General features: G+C 30.8%; 1 protein-coding gene across 1 annotated transcript in view; it reads right to left on the minus strand.

Moving 5' to 3' along the window:
* Positions 1–16,830, minus strand: part of LOC108553156 (FERM domain-containing protein 5) — a gene marked incomplete at its 3' end in the record, with an annotated part of 321,248 nt that overhangs the window by 122,036 nt on the left and 182,382 nt on the right. Inside the window, exons 3-4 of the mRNA XM_017907954.1 lie at positions 8,513–8,555; positions 6,925–7,101 (exon numbers count right to left, since the gene is read on the minus strand). Coding sequence (XP_017763443.1) covers positions 6,925–7,101; positions 8,513–8,555 — 220 coding nt within the window. The remainder of the gene's footprint in view (positions 1–6,924; positions 7,102–8,512; positions 8,556–16,830) is intronic.

The following is a 16,830-nucleotide window of genomic DNA, read 5'->3' on the forward strand; positions in this document are numbered from 1 at the left end:
GTTAAGCCTTGGAATGTCGTGCCGGTATTTTGTTCGTCCCTTGGTTAGAATAGACCCAGAAGACCGGTACGGTCTTCTGGCAGCCAGATTCTAATTGCTGTTTTAGTTCAAGTTCCGTGTCCTTTTTATCTTCATTTTCAATGCATTTTCAAACAATTCTTTATTTCCCTCGGGTCACCGGACACGAGGCATTCTTTAGCCATTAATGTTAGAAAGCGGGCAACAGCACTTAGGATTTGGCTGAGAATAGGCCTGCAAAGAAAGGGACCAGGCCATGTGCGATGTCGCGACTTTCGGAGCCATAAAGTAACGGGTTCTTCAGGAAGGATCACGAATGTGCGGGTGGTCCACCAGCAACCCCCTTTGAGGGAGAGGTTTCCTCCACCGGCAGACCTGGACGCGGAAGACGGTCCTCCCTTCTTTGGGGGCATGTGATTCGCGGACCGAGGGCCCACCCTCGGTCCTGTCAACCACCAATGGGAAAACCGATTTCCCTTTCAGGGAATTTTTACATTCGGTAAAACTATAGAGTACATTTCCTTAAAATATATACTACATAATATTTTGTGAAAATATAAGAAATTTGTAATGTTTCTCCTTTCAAATATTGATTCTGCACGGCAGTTAAAATTTATTCGGCGTATAATTTATTAACGTAACTTCTATTGCATTACGATTGGCTGCTTAAGCGTGATAAATATTTACTAGAGCTGTATCTGTATTACATCCAAAGGCTGCATTTTCAAACGCATGCGTATCGATATCTGGCAAAAGTGTATCTATGAAAGCTAAAAGTAATCACGAAAAAAAAAAAAGGAAAAGAAAAATGTATGAACATTAAAAGGTCACCCTAGATGCTTAGTCTAAAATCAAATATATATACACATCTGTCGGATGATAAAAATATGGAAGCCAATTGTTTGACCCGACTATAATTATAATGAGTTTGATTTATGACGTTTTAATGCCTGCCGTAAATCGTAATGTCATCATATCCCCTATCTGCATGCATTTTATATTAATGGGTATAGCAGTAGTAAAAATACGATAAATTTGTACGTATTTCGTTCATTATTCCGCGTATAAGATATACTAACTTATATTTACGTCCTTTATTTTTACGTTGCAACTATACAAACATCTTTGTCACTCAGTGACAACCTCGCCGTTCTAACTTTGCCGATTTAAATTGTAGAGAGTGTAACGAAACTCATCACTTCCTGCCCGATCGGTATTTCAGAACATAGAGCACGAGGTCTCGTAAGCTGATAGATCTAACCTGTATAGTTACTGAAAGTGAAGTCGTAAAATCGATCAAGCGTTAAAGTCTACATGTTTAGAGAGCTAGAAAACAATGTAAGAGGAAGATAAGGAACTTCAACTTCATTAAGAACCGTACGATACAACTTGGAAAGCAGCTTATAAAATAGACAATTTACCATTTCTCACACAATGTGACATTATGTATCATAAAGTAGAAACAATGACAAAAATCGGTTCAATTTTTAATCAAACAAATATGTTAAATTAAATCATTTGGAATATGTTTTTACAGATTTTGAGGGATTCGCAATGGAAAATTATTATTTCAAAAAAAGATAGAAAAATTATGAAAAATACGTGAGCGTCAAAACATCGCTGTCTATAAAATCCCTAAAATTAATATATTATCGAATGTCGATTCATTAATCAAATTATCATTCTAAATCAGGTAAGTTCGTCGTATACTTATACCAAGTATACTCGAGATGTGATAAAATTGTTTTACGTGGGCATAACAACCGACAATTAGCTAATTAATTCTACATTTACGCGCGTATCTAACAATATATCTTGATTTGGACTCTCTTTTATTTATGTTCAACATGACACACGTACACAAAATATTTTTCGGTATTTAAATAACGTAAATGCATTAGATCAATACGAATTCAATGCTTCTGATACTTTATAGACCAATATGTTAAATTCGCTTGAAATTAAAAACCATTTTTATTCGTATAAGAAGACATATACGTTTACCATTTAATGTAATAAACCATGATAAATTACATTAAACTTATTACGTTGTTTTACGTTGATTTTGTTTGTGGAATTCATAATGAATGGGCATTACAAATAACGCTCCTATTAATCACTTAATTCGTATAATATGAATGTGAAAATAAATCATAAGCATACACAGTCAAATTTCGTATAACTCAATTTCGATATAAGTATAGTTCTCCTTTAACGTGATATTCTTATCAAGTATCGTAGTTTCTATATATGTAATATGACTTGTTAGATTTTATTTCTTGATTTAGCGTGTAAACTCTTAAAATCGTTAAAAATAGTCAGAATAAATTTCTTGAACTCTATAATATTTCTAAGTTTCGTTCAAGACTTTTTTCACATAGTACAGTTTTCTGAGAACACAGTTTCGATGTAACACAGAACGCATTTTCTTGACTTTTATTAATTTAAAATTTCATTTACCATGGCTTTGATACAACGTAGAATGAATTAATCGTGTTACAAGAGGTTTGACTATAATTGAAAATTCAAATTTAAATCAACATCTTTAATGGAATAAAAATGGAATTTAATTTATTTTATCTCAGCTCTTTTATTCAGAACAAAATAACGATTGATTCGAATGTGAGATTTATAAATGCATGATTGATTTTAAGGTATCCAAATAGGATAGATGATATGGTACTTTGTACTGTTTAGTGAAAGTATATTAAAACGCTTTCTCATCCATTTTCCTCACGTCCATTGATCACTTCTACGATATACCAACCTTTCTTTACAAGTTGGAACTAGTTTGCCTGTACCTCTGTTAGATCTCATCGTGCATCCGGAGTGTTCGCGTTTTAGATATGTATCTTTTTCCTGAGATTTTTCACTTATGGTGTCTTGAATGCCGCGATCAACAGAAAAACCGTTACTTCCTTAAAATACAACTTCACATGTTTATTTCGTTTAATTACTTGAACTGCGATTTATTTACAAACAACATATGTACAGATAAATAAATAATTTTTGGACAATGTTATATTTTTTACTTTCATAGGGCAGCGGCTAACTTAGGGATTAAATACTCTCGCTTCAAATACTTAATTTATACATTTACATTTAGACTTTGTTATGGGATTTTGTATATTTATATTAGAAATAAGCAAGTTATATAAATGTAACGTTTGACAAAAATATATAGTCCTAGTATTTAAACGGCGAAAATAGACATTGAAAAATAATGCCAACGTATAAAGCACTATTCGGCTATATTTGGCTAAGTTTGAAATCTTAATTATTTCTCAAATAATTAAATTTACTAAATTAATAATAAATAAATGGATAATCTGTTACTGTCGCGTCGCGTTTGAATTCTTTGGTGAATTCTGGCCGGTCGTAAATCTGCCACGCTACGCTTTGTCAATGTTGCTTGCCAAACGAATCTTGAGCAATCAGTTTAATAATAGCGAGCAAGAATAAAGGCTAAGATGTGTAGAGCGCTAGACGATAACCGAATCGCACACAGACGGTAGCACGTTTCACGAAAAATTTAAAGGTAGTCAAACGCTAGACAATCAGTCAACGTTTGAGTTGAAAGACGGAAGAACGACTAAATACTGACTTGAACGTTAAAGTCAAAAGATGAAAGAACAATTGACTCCTCGATTTTCCTAGTAATCGAACTGAGGAAAATCGGAGTTCGGTAAAGGACTAACTCTGATTGGTTAACTCATTTCTATCTTTCGAAAAAGTAGAGAATTGGCCCATATCAAATTTTTTTTGTATAAAGATAGAAATATTTCAAAATGATAAAGGAACGAAAAAAAAAAAAGTAACATGCACAAAGAATTTATAATTTTATTTAGTTCGATGAAGTTATACATTGAAAATAATTTGAGAAATTAAATTTAATAGTTTCATACGGTATGATAGTACTTGAAATGGTCCATACATATAGTCACACGGCAGTTATCACACCGATAAAATGAATCTTTTTTCTTCCTTTTGTGATAAACAAACTAAACAACGTTTACGAGCTTTCCGCGATAAACTTGTTTCAATGGCTATTAGAAAATGTTGGCCAGTAAATCTTAATGATAATGATGGACATGGTGTAATTTCTCGTGTTGCTGCTTTTATTTTTGGTTTATTTTGTTCAAATATTTCTTCTGCTTGTAGACGTGAAATGCTCTATCTTAATGAATAGTTTACAGTCGTAATACAAAATAATGAAGTCTTTAGAATTATTGAAAATAAAGGTATTAAAATAAGAGTTATGCTGTAAACACGGCCTCTGGTACAAAACAGCGTGCATGCAATCTGTGGCTATGCACAGTTCTGTTCTTGTGCATAAAAGACTAGTGCGCATATCTGTGCTTCGACAATGATGACCAGAAAAATTCCGCGCATATATGCGCGTACGATGCAAATGGGTTAAATTGGATCAAGGACGTTTTCTTGATTCGCGAATCGGTCACCTTAAAAAAAGGAAACGTTCCTGAAGCGAAAATGGTGACGAAGGAACCCCTTTCCTCAAGGTGACCTGCATGGAGATTACTCGCACGCTGGTGACCTTATCGAAAACGGTCGCGTCTGGAAAATATCCGTTTATGGCCCCTTAGCTTCCCGAAACCTAACCTAACCACACACGCGAACTCGCGTGACTCCCTGCAGGTCCATTGTCAGCCGAATCCCAAGTGCCATCGCCTAACTTTGTTGAATTAGGTTCGCACTGCATCGCATGCCCGTGATCGCGCGAAGCAATGAACAAGAATTATTCTAACGATATGCAATAATGATATGACACGTTAAAAAGTTCCAATGTTCTTGTTATTCTGGCACTTAGGATTAGGTCGTTGGAAACCCGTGACGGGGTGTTCCAAGTCTGTCTTTGTTCCAGGACGGAACAGTTACTGTTTAAACGTATTTTACTTATTAACTAAAAAGAAATTCATCAAGATTTAAATAGATTAAATAGTTTTAGATTATAACACCATTTGTGTATGTCTTTCCTTTTAAATTTAGGAGATGTGCAATTAATAAACTCTTTAAAAACCTCCATAACAGTTGCCTTTACCTGAAAAGGTATTTTCATTTAAGAAAGTAGTCTAAGTGCTAAGAAAAATAAAAAAAAGAAAATGATAGTTTGTTAATGACAAATCAGAGAAATAAAGAAAAGTTAAAGTAATTTAATATCTTAATTAATATATCTCTCCTGTGATTTAAAGGCATGAAAACTATGCAAATATTAGATTCTTGTGTGCTTCGTTAACCTATTGGCAGAATTTGTCCGCAGTGACTGATTAAGCTCTCCCGATTCCAAGATCATGTAACACCTGTGATCTTTTCTCCATTTTAAGTGACTAACATATGTGGGGTGGCAAGCAGCGAAGGACTCTATCTGGGGAATAATAAACAGTGACATCGGCTTCGACTTAGGCGTTTAGGACGATACCTGGAGCGCGTGCGAACGGATGACATATTTATGATTGGGTCGAGTGATTGAGAGAGAAAGCCTGTGTATGAAAAGAGAGAGTTTTTACTTTAAATAAGGGTGCAAGGGCGTGGGCGCGGCAGATCGTGTGTAGTCGAGACGTAGAGAATAGAGGATCGTGCGTGTTTGAGAGTTAGAATTGAGAGGAACTTAGTGTAATATTTTAATTAAAAAAACCAGTTTCATTATTAAAAGGGTGTTATTCATTAGACGCGCAGATCTCGGTCTGCATAGGATTAATTTATCAGGAAATCCTACACATATTTCTTGTAATTTTTCACTTTGAAGTTATTTATTACGGTGAACTTCAATTTTTATACACGAGTAGAACTTACACTAATAAAAGTTCCAAGAAATTATATATTTGCGTGAATGAATTCAATTTGCAATGAAACGTTTATTACAAAAACCGGACATGAGACACCATCTAGAAACGGAAATATATATCTGTATATAGATATGTACATACATAATAGAATAGCTGATTGGGTTTTTTAATACCAAAAGGAATATTTGAAAGTCAACACGTTGGTTGCTAACCTGTATATTGTGTAACTGCATATACCTCTTTATATTCGATGGAATACATTAGAGTACCATTCAATAACCGACAGATCGCGCTACGTGTTTAAATAAGAATGGCGTTGCTGCTCTAGTTGAGAACAGTCTCAAACAACGGCACTCTTGCCCAAAATAGTTGTAGACCTTTCAGTTGACGAATTTACAAATATAAGGAAATAAGTAAAAAAAAAATAAATAAATTTCAAATATTCGAAAATTACACGAAATAAAAAATTTTCAAATTTAAATACACATTTGAATTTTATATATGCGCGCAATATAATATAATAATATATAATATAATATAAAGTACAAAGTACAAGTATATAAATTTGACCCAATGAAATTTATCAAGTCAAACAGGGTTAAATAAAGTTTTACGAAGTTAAATAAAGTTCTATAGCCGAGTTTATCGTATAAAAACTACAAACATATCCAACATAACTACATATACTACCCAACTACGGTAATACGTGAAATCATCATTTATTTCTAAATATTTTTACATTTACTATATACGAAAAAAACAAATTTCTTACTCGATACATTATAATTAAAATACATAGAAGACAAAGATACTATTGATAAAATTGAATTTCGAAGTGATCACATAATTAAACTTAAAAATTAAATTAACTACTAAAATATAGTAACAGGTATCATAAAAATCTATTTCATAAGTTATAAATAAAGCAAGTCTGAATAGTCTAAATTGTTTAACGTCATTTATTAATCACTAATTTATATCCAAAACTATCGCTCAATTTTCAATACCTTCGCTTGATATACTTCTGTGATTCTAAAATACCGAATGATAAATGTCGGATATAATAAAAAATAAACTGATATGCAATAAAACGTGTACTCACTTTGCACGATACACGCCGCCAGCAGCGCTGCTTCACCTGGACTGCAATATAGTCGTCCGTGAAGAAGGTCCCTCTTAAGCTGCTGGTAAACTTGATACCTAGTTATTTCTTCCTTCAGCCTCAGAGGATCCGGTGGATAAAATTTCACGCGAAAACTGAACAGAATCGGTTCCATGTCTAGAACATATTCATAATAAAGACAACATACTTTACTTATATGTGTCAAAGAAATATATTACGGTTAATAAAATTTCTTCGAATAAAGTAACTCGAAATAACTTCTAAAATCGATATACATATATATATCTTTTATTTATAACTTTGTTGTATTTATAACATAACTTATAACAAAGTATAATATAACTTATGAATATAACAAAGTTATATTTATAACTTTGATAACATACTTGAATATATAAACAATGTAAATTTTTCTTCGTTTCATATCTGTATACTATACATGTATTGAAATGGAACTATTGAAATTACGAAGAGAGAGAGAGAGACAGATATATATTTAATTGTTAATTTAATTTTCTATTTTCTCCTTCAAAATCAACTTCTGTTTATTTAGATTTATAAGAATAGTACAGTAGGTCGCTAGAGTTTGAAAGTTTGATGTGACATCGACCCACGATAATCGAGTATAGAAGGAAGGAAACACAAGAATCGAAACCTTGGTCACAGCTGTTCATTGTTACACACAATCGAATTTACATGCTTTCTCTCCTAGCGAATTTTATTTTGCTCCATTTAATTTATTATAATCCGATATCAGAACTAATATTTATAAAATTAATAATTGTTTAAATATTAATTGACGTTATAAAATATAATATAAATCAATAATCGTTTAAAAATACTATAAAAAATAATTAATATAAATTACGCATTAATTAACATAAAAGTAACATAACACTTCATTATGTAACAAAATGTAATTAATGATTAATTTATTATTAATTATGTAACCAAAATATATTTTTACATAAATATTATAAATAGGATGTAAATAAAATGTGTTATTACAGGAATCATAATGATCAAATTTCGAACCTAGATTGTTACAGATAATAAATTTATATTGGCATTGCAAAATATTTTAGAGGAGAATTATAGATTTTACACGTATAAATGAATTTACAACCAAATTAATGTATTGTCAGCGAAATTTGTATTTACATATTTAACGCACGTAAATCGAGCATTAAATTCACCATTTTGACAAATATTTCCAATGACCTATCATTAAATATTATATATGTACGAAATATAACAAACTTGATACTGTTTCAATTGTATAAAGAATATATTCAGCTATTTTCTAATATTTTAGTAAGTTTGTTATATGTGTATGCTTATAGTTAGATATTTTTAGAAATATACGCGAGTATTGAAAAGGATTGTTTATATAAACTATCAAAAAAATTTTCTTAAATTGATTCTAACATTATAGTATCTTATTGAAATACTACAATTTTTGAGTATCAAATTTTGGATAACTGAGTTTTAAATTTTCTTCTAACAACAAAACGCTTAAATGACATCATCTTACTTATTCAAGTATGCAATAGAACTAAATACTAACCTTTTACTTGCTTAATCGCTGTTTTTGCCAGATCTAACCAATGCTGAAACAGATTAGTTTAATACGATTAAATATAATCTATTAAATGAATTATTTAATTTTAGTATAATTAAATACAAATCAAATATAATTCTACGATCTAATTGACTATTTTAGTATGAATGTACAGTATATTCTACTATTTATGATATAACATTGGAATTATTAATCAGGATTAAACCCCCCCGCCCCCCGCCCCCCGGCACACACACACATTTGCATACAAAATTATTAGAGTGAAATTTTCATCTGTCACTGCTTATTAAATTATTAGCGAATATAATTAGTTTATTAGATACTTTGTTGTGACAACAAGTTGATATAAATCCTCTTGAAAGTCTCTTCTTTTATTCAAGTATGATGCTTTATCCTTATTTCTCACTTATAATAATTAACACTTCTGTTGTTTTAAAAGAATATTTCTATTTCAAACAATTTAAATTTTTGTCAATGTAAAAATTTGTCCACTCATACTAAATATCAGTTTTATACATTTTGTTTTATTTAATCCGTTTAACATTTCATTCATTTTCATTTGCATTTAAAACAGGTAAAATAAAAAGAATGTACATAAGACATAAAATGTGTACATATAATGTATGGAAAATATTGCAAAAACGATTAATGCATTTCATCTGTCCTCATAAATATTCAGAGTATTCTGCAACATTATGGCTTCATTTCTAAATTTTCTTCTTATGTAAATTAATTACTTATAATTATTATTAATGTAACTATAATTAACGATAAATGCGTTGACTAATACGTATTTGCAGATAATTAAATCATTAAGTAATATTTTACTTAAATATTTCAAAACTAATTATGCTTCTTATTATATCGGCATTACAACATTTCCATGATATTAAATAACATACTCGTGTATATATTTTCAGAATGTGAACTCAAAGTTTCAAGAAAAAAGTAAAAACATCTAAAAAGTGAGAAAGATAAATTTAGAAAGTAAAAGTTAACGTCTTTTTCGTTTAATATGATAATATAAAGCAAAATTTAAAAAAACGTTATAATTTTTAGGAAGAAAGTATTGATAATTGGATTGTTGATTTTATTCGGTCAATGGCATTTCTCGTTGACAAAAAATCATGTTCTTTTTACTTTAATTAAAATCAGAATTTTTGAGTTAGAAAATTGTAACCAACTGTGTATATATATAAAATACTTTTATGAATATAATAATGAAACTATTAAAAATTCACAAAGTCATATTCAAATTTATTTGTACTAAAAGATGTTTTTAAAAAAAAAAAAAAAGAAAAAAAAGAAAATGAAATATCTCGTTATATAACGCGATTTCATATATTGTAGTACTAGTATTAAACAATTAGTTGATAATATTAAATAAATATTACTGTAACAAAACATTGTTTTCTATGACACATAGGTACTTCTTGTTCAACTTTTTTACTTCCTTCTAAGAACAACATATTATGTAATTCACACTATGTTAAGGTTGAATCTTGAAATAGCAAACTCATAGGATATCTGAAAAGATAAAAAGGTACGTGTGATGGGTGTGTCCGAATTGGAAAATGATAGATTCATTTTTGATGAAGTCTGCGATGGAACGTGTCTACGAATATTTGTGCAGTATTGATTTTTTTGCGTTGAAGAGTTTAACTCTCGCAAATATGTGTATTTTTCGTCGAAATTATCGCTAATGTTAAATCCCCTTGCAATATCACGTAATAGAATAATCCTATTAAAATTTTATCACTGATTTACGTTATTAGTAAGATCTTTACACAGCTTTCAATGAAGACGAATTACATATCTCGACATTTATAATATACGTAATTTAATGTAAATTTCTATTTTAAATCATTTGATAGAAATACACAAAAAAAATTTGTATTCCAAATATAAAACTGAAAACCAATTCTGTTGCATATATCTTGCAAATTTTGACCAATATGTAACACGTACAAAAACTACAAAATTTGTATAATTTCGAGCTATCTAATAAAATTATTGACAATGATGGTAGTTTTTCTGTAATTTTTATTATTACACATTATTAACGTGCATATATGTATGTATTTACACATGTATATGATCATTACACAATTATATATTGAATAACTACGAGTGCATAAGTCAGTTTCTTAACACAGTATGTATTGCTGTAGACAATAACAGTAGTTAATAAACAGATAATAAGCTCTCTATCGACAACCCCCCTTTTTTCAAGAGAAAAAATAAATGGTAAGGACTATGAAATTTTTACTGATTTTTGTTTACGTATATTCTGTACTTTAAATCTGTTTTTGATCTATACACGAATAGTCGTCTTTGAGGTACGATTACCGAATTAAAATTTCGAGCATTAGGTGATGCACATTAAAAATATATTTTAGAAACGATATTAATAATTATATACAAAAAATCATTTAGAATTGTTGCATTACGAATAAAATAAAGTTCAAATAAAAAATGCAATAAAGTTAACAAATTTAGCAAGGAAATGAAAAGGTAAATTAAATAATCAATTTACCTCTGAATTATTAAAATCAATGTTGTTTGCTTAAATGGAGCACTTCACGTACGTATCGTAGTAAAAGTACTTTAAATAACTTATTATCTCTTTCCTTTTGATTTAAAAAAAAAATTGTTTAAAATTCAAGCTTTCTTTGTCTATTTAACTACACGTACTGGTAATGAAATATATTATTAAAATATTTTAAATATTTTAAAATATTCTCTAAAATAAATTTCTCTAAAATCGAGATTTTTCATCGCTTACTTGCACAATTAGTAAACTTACGAACGTGCAAGATCAAGGTTTTTTGGGCAGAATAGTTATAAAGAAAAAATATAATTTGTTTATTTTATTTTCGCTGTAATAGTCCTGAACCTTAAGAAGCTTAAATTTCAGTGTAGCAGTTAGTTTTACGTTTTTACACTGTGTATTCCTTGTATGCATATTTTTATTTTTATACCTAATTTCTCACAATTAATTTTCATAAACTATTTTCTCACTATGTTTCTTTCTATTTCCTTTTTTTTACCTCTTTCCATATTTTAATTTTGCTTTTGACGGTTATTTTACATTATTCTTTGGAAATAGAATAAAGAAAAGATTTCAGTAGAAGTTCTTGTTCATAACGTTTGTTATGAAAATTAACATTATCGTTGATACAACGTCAAATGCTCAGCGAATTTTATGCTTTCATCGCATGTATAGGATAAAAATAACGTACTTTGTGTACGCAGTTAAATTTCATGATAATCGAATGACATTGAGTCTCATAAATTTAGTAGAGAATCTACGAGATCTATATTCTATAGTATTTACAACTTTAAAAGTAGCAAGATACTCGACTATTTGTAAGCCCTATTAGGTTCAGATCTATTAATTATTAAGTCACATTCATTAAAATGAATCACTAATTTTGAAACAACTTGTTACACTTCCAGCATGGATTTTAGAATTTTTACATTTTTTTCCCTTTTTTTTCTATTCCTTATACTTTAATAGCGAACCAATCCACTATAAATTATGTAGCTTCCAGAAGTTAAACAGTCGTTTGGCCGCTCCCGTGACCAGATTGAGCTCTGTAAGGGGTCCAGTGTTAACCAAACACCGTCTATCCTATAGTGAAATAATTCTTTCCCCTTCTCGAAACATAACAGGCTGAGGGTATAATGGATCTGGAGGCAGAAGCTATTAAAAACATAGAACTGCGAGTCAAAACGAAAAGTTCAAATTACCCATAGGGTTCAAACAAATCATCAAAAGGGATCATCATCAGGGATCAAAAGACTAAGTGATTAGTTAGTAAGAAAATAAATCGTCGCAGTGAGAGACGAAAATCCTTTTTAACCCCAAAATAAAGTTAGTGTTAATTCGACGTGTGATGTGTGTGTAATGTGGTACAATCGAGTCGACCATACGTATATATACATGTAGGATCGGGGTGTATGGATTGGCTAAAGTATGTTTTACTGCTTATTAAAATACAATAAACTTATACTTATTGCCTACGAAACTGGAAACCCGCTATGGGTACGCTCGACTTCTACTGCCTAAACACTATTTCGAGGACCGTGAAGGACTGGTCCTGCCCGCGCCCTGGCACCCTTATTTAAGCATTCACTCTGTCCTTTTCCATACCCAGGCTTTCCTTTGCAATCATACTCCTTTCCTACGCAACCTCGGAGGGCGCGGTAGCTTCAAACACTCTGCACGCATATCTAATCTTTCCCTCTAACCTAAACATTCATTGAAATCGATCCTCTTGCGCGCGGTCTCTTTCGTTCTGGGTCCAGACACACCTGCCACTCTTCCAGGGCCGTGCTTATTCCAATCCCACATACATAAGAGTAAGTACGTAAGTATATTATTAAATGTATGTAGCTACAATATCTCGTATCGATGTTCAAACACGACAATATATGAGACAACATAAGAGTAAGTACGTATGTACATTATTAAATGTATGTAGCTACAATATCTCGTATCGATGTTCAAACACGACAATATATGAGACATTATAACTCTATGTATTTATTAATAATAGAATTATTTAATATGATAATGTGAATTTGTATTCGATATTTTCTATTTCATTTATTAGGTATATTTCTATTACACATAACTTCTTCATACTTATAATATACACAAGCTTGTCCACTAATCTGTCGCCACAATATTTGAGTTGTTTTTAACAGTTGAATAGAAAAATATTGAAAAAGATGTGTGTTAATATAAAATAAAGAATTTTCAAGTAAAAAGTTTGAAAAATATGTCTTCTTCTTTTAAATAAAATCCGAAATCACTTTGTATATTTTATAAAACATTATATATTTTTGTTACCATATTCTTAATACAGAAAGACGAATTCAATGACGCAGCAACATATTTCATTTTAAGTATTTGACGATTTGTTTTTTGAATTGTTATGCATTAATTAGATGTAACGCATTATATGATATATGTGTGTACATGTGTGCACGTTGATGTAGAGCAAAAATTCGTATGGTCAGTTATCATTCGTAAGGTGCACATGCTGCATCAACTGATTTTCAAATTCATGTTATTCGCAAATCGAACCCTATTTTTACGACGAATTTTGGTCAATCCTTCTGATGTACTCTACAAAGGTGATAGATGTCTCATGTTAAATATATATGTACATGTAGCGTGTGTACAGCTGATGTCTAATAACTGTCTAAAAACAATTTGCAAATTATTTTAATCTTAGAATTATCGTTCTGTAATATATATTTAAAAATATAGTACAAATAAATAATATTGATTCAAGTGACATAATAAAGATGAACAAATACACATAATTATTTTGACATCTCGACAAAAATTATCTTATACTAATTTTACCAAGAACAATTACATGCTTTCGATAACTGCAATAATAAGGGATCTGGAATAAATCATTTTGACTGGATTAGTAGTTGTAATATTTAACATTATTTTTGTTATATTATGACTGATTGTCTAACTGTATGTATCTAATATCTCGAATGAATACCGAAGGTGAATCTCTATTATGTCTGAAAGTAATGACAAGAAAAAATATATGAATCTGAAAATGTCAAAGCTGTGATGCGTCTAAGGCCATTCTAGGTAAATCAAGATTCTAACGTATACAGTAGACTATAAAGAATTTGATAACTAACAATAAGTTCAACAACTCGAACTTCGACTGATTGTGATTTACAACGAATGTGACTTGTATGTTGTTATATGCTCAAACAATTTATTTCTCTAAATTTTCCCGACGGTTTCTCACATTCACTTCCCATCAAGTATCGTTGTGCATTCGAATGATGTAGCTCACTCGTAAAAACACTCGAGTCTACAAGTTCAATTATGTCAACTTCCGATATTTAGGCAAGATAAGTTATTCGTGCGTTAATTTCGAATAGCATTTCTAGAAGAATTTGTGTCAATAGTTATGCAAGATGAGTCATTTCACTTTATCATTTGAAGCTGCTCCTAAAATCTTTCTTTAATTTAGAAGATCAAAAAAAAATATTTTTCGATCCATTTAATAATTGAGGACTTTAGTTTCAAAAGTCCCTTACGGAGTGTATAATTAAAATCGAGCAATGACGAGTATATACGCGAAGGCAGGGCAAATTCTTCGATCCATTTAATAATTGAGGACTTTAGTTTCAAAAGTCCCTTACGGAGTGTGTAATTAAAATCGAGCAATGACGAGTATATACGCGAAGACAGGGCAAATTCTTCGATTATAAATTTTACGAAAAAAGTGACGCAAAACGAAGAAGGATTACACTTTCATTCGACAGAAGATTAACAATTCATTGTTGGAAAAGAGTATCAGCTTCTTGCAACAAGCCAGAAATTACTAAGGGCCTTCATAGTTCGCGCATCTTATTTATATTACTTCAATTGTTATCGGGGAATACCCGATATACGCAGTAAACTACATAAAACAATTTGGGGAATAGGTGATACGTTAGAAAATATAATCAACTCAATTTATAAAAGCCAATACATTATACGGAGCATAACCGATATACCAAAGAGAATAATCAAATAATCAAACGTCTTTTTATAAGATACGTAACAGTTTTACTGAAAGTATAAAAGAAACATACCACTAAATGTCATTTATATTGCTTTTTCCTAAAATTCTGAGTTTTTGTAGTAAATGGTAATTTTTTATTTTGCACGACAAGTATACACGTCAATCGCACCGAAATAAAGTTTTGGATTGACGCGAACACACATCAAACGCAGTTAACTGGTTAATAATAATCGATATGCCAATCAACGAGCAAACTTACATACAAAAAACATTCGTTAACCTGTAAATAGTTAGTAGTTTCCCTTCGTAACTATTTCAACAAATATTTCGAAAAACTCAAAAACCTAATATAACTATACCAACTATTAGATGTATATTTGTATACACAAAAACTGTTGCTTATTTCTAATTCGGGAGTTTTAGAAGTTCAACAAGATTTATCTGATACTCAACCGTATACTATAATATCCGCTGCAAAGCCTATGAACTTAAACTTATATTACACATCATAGTTAAGGCTAGCTCAAGAAAAGAAGTTCAAAGTATAGAGTGTATTGTAGGATGGCGAATACTGGTCTTGAGACACCGAAAATTCACGAAAGAACAAGAACGCGATAACGCAAACTCAAAACTCGTAAACTGATTTAACTTAGGGAAAGAACACCAAGATAACGAAAACACACAAAGACGCACTCTTTTAAAACTCTCTTTCCAACACCAAGCGACTCACGCTTGTGCTCGTCACAACCGATTTCTAAGGACTCTGTTTTGGTTGTCAAGGACTACGCTTTTATGCTTTCCTTAACCTACGCTTCACCTATCCGTAGAGGAGTCACGCAACTTAATTTTGTTATATAGAATAACTTTTCCATTTGCTTCTAGAAGATATCGATCGGTTTACAATTTGCTTTTGTTGGCAATAGCCGATTCGCGATTTCTTTTGGTATCCTATAGTATGTTAAACTATAAAGTACCGTTTCGACTATACAACTATTTTAGAAGAAAAAATAGCATTTGCCGACACCGTATCCCAAATAAAGTGCGATGGGACGTTTATGTTTGACGATCAAGAATGACCCAGTAACAAAACAGCGTAAATAGTGTTACTAAATTGCTCAAATCACGTTTTCCTCTCATTTAAACGTTAATTCATTGAAAATGCGATCGCATCGAAGAAGTTTACATTTGAGCCATCGTATAATTTGCGACACAATAGCGAACAGCTTTTGGGACACCCTGTATATGGCTTTTTCACGCTAAAATCAGGATTACCTTTATTTAGCTTTAAAGCCGTAAACAAAGAAACAACATTATCATAGCATAGTATTTAAATAGATACTTCAAAGAAGGCCAAAAACCATACACCTCGCAACTTTCCACTTTCAACGAGTTACATCTAATAATACACCTTGGCAACAAACAATAATATATATTGTTCCATCTCTCATACACGTCGTGCTAACTATCAGGAATACACTCAAAAAAATGAAAAGACTATGCATATCCTGAAGGCAAAAGGTTTTAAAGAAGAAAGAGTTTAAAGTAACTTTAAAAAAAAAAGTGTCATAGAATTGAATATCATATATATTCAAATACGATACAATTGTAGATTTTCATACTCATCCCGGGGTATGCGATGTAAATAAATGCGATAAATAGCCAAAAACTGGAATCACTTTAACCAACTCCTCTTCGAATATTAATTAATTCGAAAATTCACGACCGTATCAAAAAGTTTCAACCTCA

Source organism: Eufriesea mexicana, unplaced genomic scaffold (assembly GCF_001483705.2).
Source record: "Eufriesea mexicana isolate 0111107269 unplaced genomic scaffold, ASM148370v2 scaffold14, whole genome shotgun sequence".
Lineage (NCBI taxonomy): Eukaryota > Metazoa > Arthropoda > Insecta > Hymenoptera > Apidae > Eufriesea > Eufriesea mexicana.